Genomic DNA, 15,409 nt, shown 5'->3' with positions numbered 1-15,409 from the left:
CCATAACCCAAACTTTAGAACTTAAAGTCAGTTTATTTAATATCATCATCCACAAAACCTCCTTAACTAGCAAAATTTTCAGAATTGTACACCAAGCTAAGAGAGAATGAGGAAAATTGTCATGGGAGAAGAATTACAATCGTGCCTGGTAATAGTGGTTATGGTGGAGATTATGCCAGAGGGAATAAGGCAAGACCTTTAATAAGGAGAAACTAAGTTGAGGATTTGGTCCTGGAAGCTACTAGGGCAGGAGGAGAAGAGGTGGCCTTTACACCTGGGCAAATGACAGAGCTGAGTGTTCCCTGCGCCATAAAAACAGAAGCAAACACAGCCATTTAGAGATGTCTGCCACCTCCGCAGCCCAGAGTCATTTCAGAGCTACCCCGGCCTCTCCTCCTCCTAATTAAGCAGCACTTCTCTCCTCCTCCATCAGTGTATCCAACTGGAGTCCAGTTCTTACAATACCTAAGAGTTATCACAGGAGCCAGCACTCCTGTGCATATTGAAAGAGACTTTATATACTTTCCTTATTCCAGGTGTCATTAATGGAAAAGGGCAAACTTTCATTGTCTGCTGCCCAAGATGGGAAGGAACTCCCTGGCAAAGCAGCAAGTTCCCACCTACTCGTGATGTTCCAGCAAGGACTTGGGGAATACTGCAGAAAGAAAAAAGTAGGGAACCTTTAAGCTCCTTTCTGGCCCATGACTCTCTATATAGACCTTGTCGCTACCTCAGAATCCAGACATAACTCCTGAGCACCTATCCGTGCACTGAACTGCATGAGGAGCTGGAAGAATGCAACGTAAAAGACACACCTCCTCCTTGAAGGAGGAGGAACTTTTCTAAGCATGTGAGTTGTTCTCAAAGGTCAGCTGGCTTTCCTAGTAAAGACCTGAGATTTCCCTCACACAAGAACAGGGATCCAGCACACTCTTCAGATCAGACAGACATGTCACTAGAAACGCAGATTTTGCTGTCTGTCTTCATCCGTACAAAGGGTCCCCCCACCAGTGACCTGTCCAGGGTGGATAAACTGTAAGAGAAGAGAGGGCAAGATCACAGCTGTGTCAGCCAAGCTTAAAATAAGCTCTGCTCGCGACACAATTTCGAATTTTTACAAAACACTACAATCTTACAGAAAGGGTCCGACCATTAACATGCGCCTGCTCCTTGGATATTTCTCAGATATACTCTTCAAACCCTTCCAAAGTTAGACAGCCTACGGGCCACACCTGGCTTGGACAATGAGTCGTTTTGCTCTATTACCAGATTCTCAATCAAAGCCCAGACTCTCAACATACATCTTCCTTTCTCTATGATCTTTCTTCGTTCACCACTACTACAACTTTCACTCCTGGAAAAAAATCAACAATAAAGCTAAGTGACAAGAAAGGTTTCCTATATAGGGCAGGATCCGGCCAGAGTGTCGGGTGACTGAGGGCACTCTTCCCATTGGAGAGACCAGCCTAATAATGAGGATTCTACTGCAGATGAGTCCAGGGTGTAGGCCATTCCGTGATGGCTCTGAGAGAGGCCACTGCTGGTTTGGGGTCTAGAGAGACCTCCCAAGAGCAGGCGAGAAGTCCCTTGATGTTAGACCACAAGGCAGAGTTTCCAGAAACACCAAATCAACAGAGTTCCCTTCTCCCAGTTAGGGGTAAATATCCAAAATATCAGTTTTCCCTACCAATCTTGGAAAGGATCCCTTGGGAGAGAATGACACTGCTTGCTTCCAAAACCCAATGGCTATTCACAGAGAGGCTTGAGAGGCTAACCCAACCTCTCGGAGTCTACTGCTCCCCACCCCGCCCCCGAAAGAAAGAGGCTGGGGCTTCAGGGGCTGGGAATGTGCACAGAAGCTTCCAGGGAGCCCACCCTCAGCGACCAGGAGGCAGGGCAGGTGCCTACCTGTGTAGCCAGCCAGGGCCGCAGCAGGGATGACAGGCTTGTCCTTGTTGAGGTCGGCACGGTCACGCACATAGTCCTTGAAGGTGCCCTTGGGCTTGTGGTTGGGCAGGGCGGCTGGATAGTCCTCTGAGTCGAAGCTGTCGTAGGACGGGACGCGCTGCAGGCTGTTGAAGGATGACTGGCTGCTCCAGGACTGCGTGAGGCGGTCGCAGCTATCGTAGCTCTCTATGCTCTCAAAGGAGTCCTGGCCCCCGAGCTTGCCTGGAGGAGGAGGAGGAGGAGGAGGAGGAGGAGGAGGAGGAGCAGGAGGAGGGCAGGGAGGAGGGATGGGAAGAGACACTGTGAAACCCTCTCGGTGAGGAAGCGCAGGAGGGATGGAGGGCGTGGCCGGTGGGGATGGAGGCGTGTGGGTTTGCTCTGGGGAGGAGGGGCTGCCTGGGCCCAGTCTCTGAGCCCCCTGCATGGTCTCGTCTTGCTCCAGAGACCCTAGGGCAGAGATTCAGAGTCGGGCGCAGCTTACATCTGCCAGAGGGAGACAGCAGTGTTTGGGACCGCAAGAATTCCAGAGCCAGAAATCTACAGGCTGAGAATCATGTCTGCTATGACGGGATTTCTGGCTGATGCATTAGACCCAATGAGTAGATGAAGAAATCTGAGCAGTGTCAGGCTCAATTCATTCCCTATCCTAACTCAAGCCAGGGAGACGATTTCAAAAGGCCCCATTTGGCAAAATATTCTGGTCATAAGAAAAAAAAATTCCATTAGACTAAGAGCAGATTGACCTTCCTTGACCTTGGAACTAAAATATTATTTTTTAGCCTTTTTTCCAAACACTCTTTTAAAATGAAATAAATGCAGTACTGCCTCTATGCCTTCTCAAACAGAGAAAGAAGTTATGAGATGCTTTTTCCAGGAGGTTAAAAAAAGAAAACACTATCACTCTTCTAAATAGAAATCCATATTCTTTATCCTCTCCAAGTGCAACTTTGTACTTGAAACTTGTACTTTATTAGGGAAATGTAGGCAATAAAAAACAAAGAAGTTGATTAAAGAGTTAAGGTCCATTGCAATGTTAGAAATCCTTTACTCTATGAGTTGCTTAAGGCATTCTTAACTGACCACAAGATCATGCAAGTTCATTAATTTCCCAAACCAGGTTATAAACAGCTGCTATGATTGTGTAATAGCTGTTAGAGAAATTTCCATTGGCAAAAATGCCATTAAAAAGGAGCCTTAAAAAATGGGGCGGGGGGGGACAAAAATAAATGCATCTAACTACTGAAAAGGCTGACAGGAATATTTTTTTATGTTTTATTTCCAGATACTTTCCAGGCAACCTAAATTAAATCATGGGAGATTAAATGGCCACTTCAGCAAATTCAAGAAGCCAAAGGATGTGACAAATGTGTATGCAGAAATACCTGTGAGTCAGGGCTGGCTGGTCTACCATGAAATTTCAATCCCAGAATAAGGCTGGCATACACAACGTAATACTAACGTGTTTCTGGTGTATTCTGCCCTTCTTAACAGAGGGAATTCGTTAAACCAATGAAATTCAAATATTGAATTTTGGTGTCCAAACCAAAATTAAATATACAGTAATTAAGAAGGAAGATACATTGCTTCCAAAAAAAAAATTTTTTTTTAACCCTAGATAAAAGATACTCAGTTAAATATGTAATTTTTGCATAATCTCCCCTTGTAGATTTCCTGAACCTCTTAACCCCTCCAATGAAGGTAAATGGAAGAGCTTCATGGAATTATCAGCCCCGCCTACCCAGTCCACTGTCATATTTGCAACTTTTTATTATTATTATCTACTCAGTACTCTGTAATGACCTACATGGGAAAAGAATCTGAAAGAGAGTGTATATAGGTATACGTATAACTGATTCACTTTGCTGTACACCTGAAACTAACACAACATTGTAAATCAACTCTACTCTAATACAAATATTTAAAAAATAAAAAAAGAAGGGCTTGCCCCTTCCAGAAATGCACATTGAAAGACCCAAGAAAACAGCCCCCAACCAAGAATGCAACAGCTTCTTTTCAACAGAACAGGAAATTTTGTGGTCTCTCATGAAAAGGTATTTGCTCATCCCAGCTAGCTATCCATCTTACACATACCAAACACCTAAGAAAGAAAGTTTCTATTTTCATGAAGAATACTGCCACGAAGTCACCAATGTTAAGGCTGAACTTATACTCAAATGTCCCTGAGATGATTCTCTCAGTCCTTTTTATATTTGGAGGGCACAGAGACTGGAATTTTCACATGCAAGACAGCGGAGCTTCCAAGGATTTCCAATAAGCAAGGGCACTAAATGAGGCCAGAGCCACGCTCTGGCAGCCTCTCAAACATGAGCCAAATGCAAGTCTGTTGAGAGTTGCAGTTTATAGCAGTAGGCTGCTTTCATTTTAGCTCTCTTTCACAATCCTGGAGCTGGGAACCATCATTTACGGGTATTTTCTCCCAAAATGGGTTGACTCCAACTGGATTAGACACTCCGTTAGGCTACTGTGCTCACGCAGGGAAGCGCATGTCCTCCACGCCACCACCCATCAGCTGGCTTTCCTGAGAAATGTCTCGGCGAGGTCCTTCCAAAGCTATTCCACCACACAGACCTCGGAGCACTCAGAACAGGAGACTGGGGAGGACAACGGCAGCCCACTGAACAGACCAGCACAAAGAAGACAGCTCTCCGAGTCCAAAGGAGTGGAACATAGAAGCACTCTGTATACCCTAATGCGGTACACGAACACTACGATGATCGCTGATAATAAGCAGCTCCCAGTGATGCTCTCAGTCTAGACCGATCCTACCACGTCAGAGCCAATCAGCCCCTGGAATACATCCTGTTGGCGGCACTTCCAACTCGCAAGAAGCAACCGTGAACAGACCGGTCTCCCCTTCAGGTCTGTGCGGTGCGAAGCTTGGTGCGAGTGAGGGAGAAGGAGGCCAGAGAGAAAGCCCTCCTGTCCCTTTGTACAGGTCACCGTCTGGTCCATCGGGATTCATCTGGGGTCGCGGGGCGGGTGGGGACCAAAACCAAAAACCAGGAGAAGGGGAGAGAGAAGGGGGAATTACACAAATGCGAAGCCAGACGCAACTGGAAAACGACCTGGCAGCAGATCTGCCCAAAGTGACACCGCGGCTGAGCCCCCACGCACACTCAGCCTCATCACACGCGCACAGGAAGCCCCGTGAGAAAGCAAGGCGTTCTGTTGCTGTGACCCGCCTGAGAAAAAAGGTACACATATGTGTAAGTATTTAAATAGACCTGCGTCCAAAAATAAAGATAAAAGGGGAAGGCAAAGCTGGTCCCACCCATCCCCTGTGTTTGTCTGAAACACAAACACCCCGGGGGCTGCAAGAAGGCAGATTACAGGTTCCGATTTTGCTGGGGACTTTCCCTCTGCAGGCCTGCTGGTCATCTTGAGGCCTGCTAGGAGGAAGTAGGAGCCTGAACACTCGAAGGAGATGACAATGTGTACGGCCCACGAGGCCTCTGGGGCCTTAGGAGAGGGAGCAGGCTCATCACTGAGCAGAGATCACCACGAGGCGGCCAGGCCCGACTTCTGTGACCAAAGGCCTCGCAAGCATCACTTGGAAGGGCTTTCTCCTGTCCTCTTCCTGTCTGTAATTCTCTCCCATTTATCCATCAGAATAGTCAACTTTTTCAACTTGTTAGAAATCAGCTAGTTCTTCCTGGATGAACAAGTCCCTCTTTACGACGGACTGCACTTTTGTCAGAAACAAAACAATCTGGACACTTCACTAGGTGAGCCGTGCCTCTGAATGTTTATGTCCTGATCTTAAAAACTGGGAGTATTTAACCTTTTCTGCTTTATAAAGTCAGCCAGCTCTATTTTGAACCATTTATTTCACTGTCAGTGAATATTTTATCATTGTCCTAACAGTCATGGCAACAAGAGTACCTTCTTCTGGAAGCCTCTGGCCGCCTCTTTCCCTGGTCCTCTAGCTAAATACACACTTTCACCACACTGCTGAAGACTGGCTCCAAATAAGCTGTTGGTTAACCATCTTCTATCTTCCCAAACCAAAGAAGTCACAGGAGGCTAGGAAGCCCAGGCTGAGAAGCAGAGGTCATTCAGATACCAAGCCAGGATGTGCAGTCTGACCGGGAATATTCGGAACACCAGGACGATGCAGAGATAAGGGCTCTCCAGGAGAGGCTCTGAATCATTTTTATGTGATTGTGTCCTCCTTAAGCAAAACCCTCTCCAAGAAAATAACGCATACCTTAAAAAACAGCCACAAGCACCTAAAGTTATCACATGGCGAAATGTTTTACCCAAATAAGAAAGGTGACTGTTCTTCCTGCCAGATTTCAGTTCCACCATGGACCCAGAGCCTCTGTCATCATGAAGGACTTGGCTAAAGTTCCATGATACAAAGTTCTTAATATCTAGACATTCTAAGATGGAAAGGCTAAAACTCAGGAATGCCCGGGGCTAAGAGCAAGGGGGAAAAAGTAGGACCCGGAGAGCTCACAAACTCAGGTAATTCTTAAGAATTTTCTGGAGCAGAAATCCGACCTACCGCGACTGGTCCTCCCCATGCACATGTTGTCTGGGGTCACCACTTCTTGTTTGATGGCAAAGTAGTCAGTCTGCAAGGTGTCCGTCTGCAGAGGGTCCCGGAGGATGACCGAGGGGTAGTCGTTCTCATACTTGAGGGAGAGGAGCTCCTCCGAGCTGATGGGATGGAGGGTCTGGTAGGACTCCGTAATGAAGCTGGGCTCGGAGAACTCCGACGGAGGGACACACTGGGCATGCTCGATACCGTAGCCTGGAAACACAGAGCATGTGCAATTGGAGAGAGAAGAGATGAATACGGCGGGAAACAGGCCGTCCCTCCCCATTTACAAGGGCCCCGCAAGGTCAAACAAGCTGACCACCTTTGGGAATGCAAGAAAACTATTTTAAGTGAAAAGGGCCTGGGTTTGCAACCTTGCTCCACTACTCAAGAGCCGTGGCCCTTGACGAGACACTTCCCTTTTCTGACTTGATTTTCTCATCTCGAAAATAGGAATGGTGGCAACCTTCCTCAGGGTGCTGTGATGAAGATCCAATGACAGCCTACATGGAAAAAGCCTACCAACATTTCTAGCACACCATAAGCTCGTTGTTGTTGTTGTTAGGATAAAAATCATAACAGTAAAAAGATAAAATGAAAATAAACCTGCTTCAGACGCCCTTTGAAAGCAAAGCCATCAGATAAGCACAGCCCCAGGCTGATTCTCTCCCTCCGGCCACCCCTGCAGCCTGGTGAGGGATAAGGTACTAGGAGGAGAAGGCTTTATGCTCCTGAGGCTGCAGGGCATGCTCTGGAGGAAGGATTTCAGAGGAAGTGCTGTCACATCTACCAGTAAAAAGGAAAGAACAAGGTCCAGGGCAAAATCCCTAACCAGAACCTCTGATGGCCACCACAGGGCACATAGGAGTTTGAAGGCAAGTCATTGTCTCTCTGTGTGACCTTCACGCTGAAGACACGGCAAAGATCCCAGTGCAGGAGCGTGCAGCTGAATAAAACGTGCAGATAGGCTGAAGCCTTGTGCTTCGTGGGGAGAACAAAACCACCAAGAGTCTGCATTTAAGAAAATATTATTTTCTGTAGAATTAGCAGGCAGGGGCCTGACATGGCCTAGGCCAGGGATCCTTTCCTAAGTTCCCGTGACAATCGGCAGGAAGAGGGGAGAAGAGCAGGAGGCGTACTTACTGATGAAGTAATCCGAGGTATAGCGGGACTCTGGGTAGGGAGGGTTGACTCCATTAACTTGGTACGGCTTCACATCCTCTGCAACAGACAGGGGAGACATGAAACAAAGAGGTCAGCATGCAAGCAACGCTCAGCCGAAGAGGACCTTGGACAAAAGGACCACAGTGATCTCAGCCCCTCTTCGCAGAAATCTGCACGTCCACTAACTGAGCTGGCGTGAGTCTCCCCCGACTGGGGCCTTGTCTAGAGACGAGCTCACTAAAGTATGGCTAAATTTATGATTCCAGTAGCTGCAGAATGGGATTTACTATCTTAGAAAGCGCATTCTGTGAGTAACCTCTAAGGGGTGGGAAGGCATTCTCACCCTCTTTCTGACGCATGCATGTGCCGCCAGCAGCCGAGGCTTGAAGGCATCTTGGGAGGTTACCAAAATCAGTCGCCAACACTCAAACTGATCAGGTCCAAAGCTTTTCAGAAATATAGGACAATCTCCAGGCAGGTAGATTTTAGAGCCTCCATTTCTTCCAACAGATGTCTGGTTTTTTGTTTTGTGTTTTTTCTGTTGCCCTCAAATGTCAAGTTCAGGCCCAGAGAAGATGCTAGTAAGGTGACTCTACTTCGTGAAATATGACAGGGCTCATACAAAGAGAGAGAAGAGCCACATAACCAAGCTCCTGTCCAGGTGCCAACCTCCGTAGGAATGAGAATGGAACACAGATGAAGGTAACCAAGCAGAGGGAGGCTTTCTCCATGGAACTAAGGTGAGCTTGTGGATCCTCTAATGACCCTGGAACCTGGTGGTGGCCCCTGACCATTGTATGGAACAGTGTGATTACGTTTCACTGTAAGAATCAGACATAAAGACAGAGGGTTGGTTTGGGTTTCTCCTCAGGTATTTGACAGCTTGTTGGGAGCAGAGACTGCTGGGAAAACAAGTTTATGCCTGCACAGAAAAACAGTTCCCAGCTGAGATAAAATGATTAAACTCTGCTTTAGCAGCTTATCAGATTGAAACATCCCCTGTACCTTTGGCCTGCCACCCCACCCAGAAAAGCTATGTTTTTTCGGCGCTGGGTTGCCTTAGTTTAATCACAGAACAAAAGCTGTAGCCTCAACACAAACATCATGTTCAGCTGTTCAAGGACCTGAAGAAGGACGATTCTCCTGCCTCTCTCCCTTGAAAATGGGTGAGATGTTCTCAAACCCACTCCATTACTTCCTAATTCTCCTAAATTCGCTTGTGTTATTCCTTTGCAGGAAGGTAGGCCAGAAGCTACCCCGTGAGTCCACATCATTACACAAAGAACACGGGACAGAAAGTTCGACTGAAAAGACCTAGGTTTAAGGAAACAAGTGATGTTGAGGAAACCACCTAACCTGTCCTCATTTCACAGACAAGGACACCGAGAGAACATGCCCTTCCCACGTCCCAGGGTTGTTTTGAGAATCCAATGAGAAAAACGTAGTTTCAAGCACTTTGGAAACAAGGAGGTGCTGTACAGATGAGTTATAACTGATCAGAGGCAGGTTTAGACACTCCAGGACAGCTGGCTGCCCCAGGGTGAAGACTGGAGGGAAACAGGGAATTAGCAGCATATATTGGGGCGACACGGTCTGGTACACCCCGCTGCTGTGTTTATCAGCCAGTGCTTGCGTCAGGTCTGTTCTGAGCCTGCTGTATCTTTTCCCTCTATACACAGGTGCTCACGTCAAAACGAGCGAGTGGTTTGTGTGCAGTTACACCGAGATCACGGCGTTGCTTCGGGGAAGGCCAGATTCACCTAGTTCTCGACTCTGCTTATTTATTTCTTTTTCAGCAGAAGCTGAGAAGAGAAGGGGAAAAAAGAAAAAGATAACACTTCTGTGCTCAGAGGAGTCTAATTTGGGTCTCTCCCGGGCATTGCAGAGTGGAAAATATCCTTCAACAAAGGAAGGTATTATATGGAATAAAAGCGCCAAGCCTGAGTTCTGCTCCTGGCCCCCCTCCCCCCCGTCACCGCGTCTGCGCCAGGGCTTGGAGCTGGTGACCACAGGGAAAGGGTGGGCCTGGGTCAGAGAGGGCAACAGGCTTCTAGGCTTACAGTCAGCTGGAGGGCACTGCTGACTGCTGGTAACTGCAATTTATTTTAAGAAGAAATTCAGAAAAATAAGCGCAAAAACACCCAAGTTTGCCGCCTGCTGCTGTTTCTATACTCAGCCAGGACTGTGGTACATGAGTCACTTGGTCCAAAAAGGTTGGAAGAGGCTGGCAGGAGAGGCCATGTCATTACAAGGTTGCAACACGGCGTCCTGACATAACCCCGGTTTCTGCTCCAGATGGAAAAGGTGTACCTCGCGACGGCGATTCCAATCCAGTTAGTGGGCAGAGAAGCCTGCTTATTAAGAAGCGCTGAGAAACGAAGCTTGGATGTGGCCATGGATCAAGAGAGTGTGTCTTAAGATTACCAACAAAAAAGAGAGAGAGAGAAAGAAAGAAAAACTCTCTTGTTGCTGGCTGTGGGCACTGCTTGTTCAAACAGTACAGGCATGAGTCTAAGATAAGGATTCGGATCAGAACTTTGCATAACAAGAAGCTTCAGGAGTATAGTCTGGCTAGAGATTAAAATTGGAACCTCCGGTACACAGAAGAAAAAGAAACTAACATTTAGGGAACACTTGCTATTTACCAGGCACTGTCTACGCCGTAGACCACACGTGCTGTGATTGGATGCCCAGGTGATGGCATCGACGTTGCACCACTGGGCACGCTCCCGGACCTACTCTCGAAGCCACCCCCCGCGGCTCCCACCTCACCCTGCCCCCATGCATTTACCTTTCTGCAGGATCTCCAGATGCTCCCACAAGATGTCCCCGACGAAGTCTGGGGCCAGCTCGAGAAAGCAGTCTTTCCCCAGCGCGCAGAGGGCCGCCCCGTTCATACAGAACTTCTGGAAGTCCACACCCTTTAGGCTGAACTCATTGACAGCCCACATCACCCAGTCCCGAACATGGGTCTCTGTCCACTGCCGGGGGTCTGCGGGGAGAGACCAAATCACGTTCCAGCAGGTCGGGCTCTTAACTCTTCCCCGAGCCTCAGAGACAACACGAAAGCATCTGACCTCCACTGAGGATGTTCTCAGAGTCACAGAAGTAGGAATGCCTGATGGGGGCATCTTCCATGGCCCTCCCCCCACCCCCACCCCCCGCGTCCAGCAGCCCCATCTTCTCTCTATCTTGCCAGCTAGAAGGTCACAGTCATCAGCTAAAAAGTAGCAGAGTATTCTCCACCCTTAGAACCTTCAGACCAAGATTCCAGGGATCTCCTCTTTCACTGCCTTATTTCCATCAGACTTTTTTAAAGCCTGAGACAAGGGAACAAATGACTTCTTTGACAGCGATAATAACAAAGTCAGGTGTGCTCTGGACGTTGCACTCACCTCTCCCTGCTCTTAACTCTTATAATTTACTTGAGACCATTATGCTTAATTATTTTTATCTTAGTTAATCATGGTTAGCCCAGTTGTCCCTGGGTATCCAAGGAGGATTGGTTTCAGAACCCCCTCGGATACCAAAATCTATGGATGCTCATCTCCCTTATATAAAAGGGCGGGGTACAGTCAGCCCTCTGTATCCGCGGGTTCCCGCATCCGCAGATTCAGCCAACCGAATCCGACCTGTGGTCGGTCGAATCTGCCAATGCGGAACCCTCAGAGGGCTGACTGTAGTAATCACAGCAATTAGTAATAGTAAGCCATTCAAATGATACTTGGTAATAACGACATTATGAGGTACCTGTATCATACCAGATACCCTTCAAAATATATACACATCACAGGCCCTGCGTTGAGTTTATAAGTGTAGGACAGACAGACGATATATAATCTTCACGCATGACCCCTGGTTGAACGTGTAGTCATGTTAATGACAGCTAATGACACTTAAAGAGCTCAGATGATGGCAGGCTGTGATGCCTACAGCATGCCTGCTCTCAAAGTTACCCCCTTCAATCTAGACGATGACTTTAGGAGATGCTGGAAAACCCAGTGGTCAGAATTCACTGGATTCTGCCTTGTGATTGGGCACTGCTGTCAGCTGAGGTTTGTGGGAAAGTAGAATACATGGAAAGGTAGACAGCTACATTCACGGAATCTACCAAAGGCTTGCGTCTGGCAGGGTGGAAGCCTCTCCTGCAGCAGTGGCACTGGCCTGGTCTAAAGACAGCTTTTGTTTCTCTTACTCAATAGAAAAGTGTTCTTTCTGCTCTCAACTGTTCCGGAAATGCTGCTCGGTCAAGGCTTAAGTCTTCCCCCATCATTTTTCCTTTCTGACAACTCAGGTCACTTCCCCTTACGTTCCCGAATAAACCCTTTTGGATGAGAACACCCACAGGTGAACACATTTCACCGAAGGACATGGAAAAGAAAGGAGTAAAATCCCAGAAATGCAGCTCATTGAGTTCATCCAATGGTGGTCCAGAATGACTCCAAGACCATGCCTTCCAAACTCGTCTGTACTACGGAGTCACTTGAGAAGCTTCAGAATTACTGATGCAACCAGCAAGTGTGACTTAATTGGCCTGGGACCTGACCTGGACTGTGGAATTTTTTGACAATCCCCTGTCTAATGTGCAAACAAGTTTGGGCACCACTGCCCTAAAACCAAGATGGCAGGGGCAAGCCTGGGAGATGAAGGTGCATCAGCATGTGTCTACGCTTGTTCCAACAGATGTCTGCAACGATCTGTGGCTGCTGACTGAAGCGTGGTGAGTAATAATGTCTATCTCACCCAACAGGCGAGAAAACTAACCATACCTCAAAATCTGGTCCCATCCTCTCTCTATCCAACTACAAAACCTACCTTTTGGAATTCCCAGGCGTTGCTGCTCTTTAGAGAAACCACTGAAAGTAGCTTTCAAGGCTTGAGACATCATTTCTTTGCTGCTTGGAGTTAAGAGTGGAACATCTGCACATTCCATATCTGTAAGGAAAAAATATCACATGAATCCTAACAAAAACGAAATAGGCGATGGACGTTAGCTAGACTGATGGTGGTGATTGTTGTGCAATCGACACAAATATCAAATCATTATGCTGTATACCTGAAACTAACATAAGTTTACATGTCAGTTATACCTCAATTTTAAAGATAAAACTAAATAGGTAATTAACCACCCATAAAATATAATAGAGCATGAATGGTCTGAAGAAGACAAGCTGAGAAATAACTGTAGTAGCATCCTCACCAGGGCAGGTAAAATCTGGGGGGCTTTCCACAGTGTGGTAGGGCCCATAAAAAAAAAAAAAAACCAAAAAAAAAAAACCTGACTCTTGCCTCGTATGCCCTGCCTCTCTGACAAAATACGTTTATTCTTTCTGTATAGCTCTACTAATTCCCCTATAGCCCCTACCCATCCTTCACACTCACTGAGAATAGTAATGTTTCTACGCACTTGCTGCTACCTACGAAAGGAAGTAACAACATTCGTTCAATAAATAATTATTTAGCATTTGTTACATGCAAGGGATTAGAGAAAGAACAGTGAACAAGACAGTAATGATCCCTACCCTGATGGAGCTGGATATCAGATGCTGGCAGGGAAATCAGTCATTAAAAAAACTATTTACACAATTAAACATTCAAATACAACGTCAGTAAGGGCTTCATAGGAGGAGTAGATGATGCAGTGTTAACACATAACAGGGAGTCCTGCAGGTCTGGAGGAATCAGAGAAGGCCTCCTTTAGAAGTGAGATGTTTGACCTGAGACCTGAAGGATACACAGGAGTTTTTAAAAAACTACTCCAGACCAGTGGTTCTCAAAGTGTGGCCCCCAGACCAGCCATATCAGCATCACCGGGGAGAACTCAGCCCCACCCAGGCCTCCTGAATCAGAACCTCTGAAGGGGCGGAGCCCGGGAATCCCTTTGTAACACAGAATCCAGGTAATCCTGATGAGCCCTCAAATTAGAGGGCTGTGATCCGAGATAAGAGAATAGCACAAATGAAGGTCCTGAGATGGGGGAAGAGGGGAACCTTGGCCTGTTTTAGTATCAAAAAGATCAATGCAACTGGAGGAGAGTGATCAAGGGGACAGCAGCTTGAGAGGAGGCTGAAAACGTAAGTAAGGAGTGTGTTAAGGAATTTATAATTGTATCCTGAGCAAAATAGGCATTGAGAGTGTTATGCAGAGGAATGACATGACTACATTTTGTTTGAAGAATATCATCTTACGGTAAGTCCATTTTTATTTTATTTATTTATTTTTGGCTGCGTTGGGTCTTCATTGCTGCACGCGGGCTTTCTCTAGTCGCGGCGAGCGGGGGCTACTCTTGGTTGCGGTGCGCGGGCTTCTCATTGCGGTGGCTTCTCTTGTTGCGGAGCACGGGCTCTAGGCGCGCGGGCTTCAGTAGCTGTGGCTCACGGCTCTAGAGCGCAGGCTCAGTAGTTGTGGCGCACGGGCTTCGTTGCTCCGCGGCATGTGGGATCTTCCCGGACCAGGGATCGAACCCGTGCCCCCTGCATTGGCAGGCGGACTCTTAACCACTGCGCCACCAGGGAAGCCCCCGGTAATTCTATTTTTAAATTTTCAAGGAACTGCCATCCTGTTTTCTCACAGTGGCTGCATGATTTTACAGCCCCACCACAGTGCACAAGGGTTCCACCTCCTTGCCAACACTTATTTTCTGCATTTTTTATAGTAGCCATCCTAATAGATGTGAAGTGGTATCACATTGTAGTTTTGATCTGCATTTCCCTAATTATTAGTGATGTTGAGCATCTTTCCATGGGCTTATTGGTCATTTGTGTATCTTCTTTGGAGAAATGTCTATTCAAGCATTTTGATCATTTCTAATAGAGTGATTTGCCTTTTTCTGTTGAGTTTTAGGAGTTCTCTATATACCCAGAAGAGCTGATAGCAGGGTCTTGAAGAGATATTTGTACACTCATGTTAATAGCAGCATTATTCACAGTAGCTAAAATGTGGAGGCAACCAAGTGTCCATCGACAGATGAGTGGATAAGCAAAAGGTTGTATATACATACACAGTACAATATCATTCAGTCTTACCAAGGAAGGGAATTCTGACATATACTGCAACATGGATGAGCCTTCACATTATGGTAAATGAAATAAGCCAGTCATGAAAAGACAAATTATAAGGGACTTAGAATTGTCAAATTCATAGAGACAGCAAGTAGAATGGCAGCTTCCAGGGCCTGGAGGAAGGAGGGGATGGGGGGTTGTGTCCTGGGGACAGAGTTTCAGTTTTACAGGATGAAAAGAGTTCTGGAGGTGGATGGTGGCAATGGTTGTGCAACATTATGGGTGTATTTAATCCCACTAAACTGTAACTTAAAAATAGTGAACTGGTAAATTTTAGGTTCTGCTCACTTTACCACAATTTTGAAAAATGGGTTAAAAAAAAAAAAGATCGCCTTAGCTGCCGGTAAAGAATGGTTTAGGAAGTAACTCCAAATGGATGCAAGAAGACTTGTTAAAAAGCTCTTGCATCAGTTGTGGTGAGGGATGATGGTGGCTTTGGCCAGGAAGATGGCTCTGCAGAAAACGTAAGTGGTCAGATGTGACATGCATATAGGAGGTATCACCTATAAAACTTGATTTACGTAGGTGGTGAAGAAGAATGAAGAATCAAAATCTGCAGATTCACCAATGTGTCCTCCTTTGCTATTGCCACGTGCATCTTTATCTCTGCTGTGCCCCTCTGGTACTTGCAGACCATGTTCAAAGCCAAGATACACAGATATGGTTCAAGTTA

The 15,409-nt window shown here is 46.7% G+C and overlaps 1 protein-coding gene across 1 annotated transcript in view; it reads right to left on the bottom strand.

Moving 5' to 3' along the window:
• ETS1 (ETS proto-oncogene 1, transcription factor) overlaps positions 1-12,611 on the bottom strand; it is a 30,435-nt gene extending 17,824 nt beyond the window's left edge. The window contains exons 1-5 of the mRNA XM_028500964.2: positions 12,491-12,611; positions 10,467-10,667; positions 7,655-7,732; positions 6,476-6,724; positions 1,909-2,169 (exon numbers count right to left, since the gene is read on the bottom strand). Coding sequence (XP_028356765.1) covers positions 1,909-2,169; positions 6,476-6,724; positions 7,655-7,732; positions 10,467-10,667; positions 12,491-12,608 — 907 coding nt within the window. The 5' untranslated portion in view covers positions 12,609-12,611. The remainder of the gene's footprint in view (positions 1-1,908; positions 2,170-6,475; positions 6,725-7,654; positions 7,733-10,466; positions 10,668-12,490) is intronic.
• Between the last annotated feature and the right edge of the window lie 2,798 nt (positions 12,612-15,409).

The sequence above is a fragment of the Physeter macrocephalus genome, chromosome 16 (assembly GCF_002837175.3).
Source record: "Physeter macrocephalus isolate SW-GA chromosome 16, ASM283717v5, whole genome shotgun sequence".
In the NCBI taxonomy this organism is placed as follows: domain Eukaryota; kingdom Metazoa; phylum Chordata; class Mammalia; order Artiodactyla; family Physeteridae; genus Physeter; species Physeter macrocephalus.
Note: the sequence above shows the minus strand (reverse complement) of the source record. Positions and strands in the feature narration are given on the sequence as shown.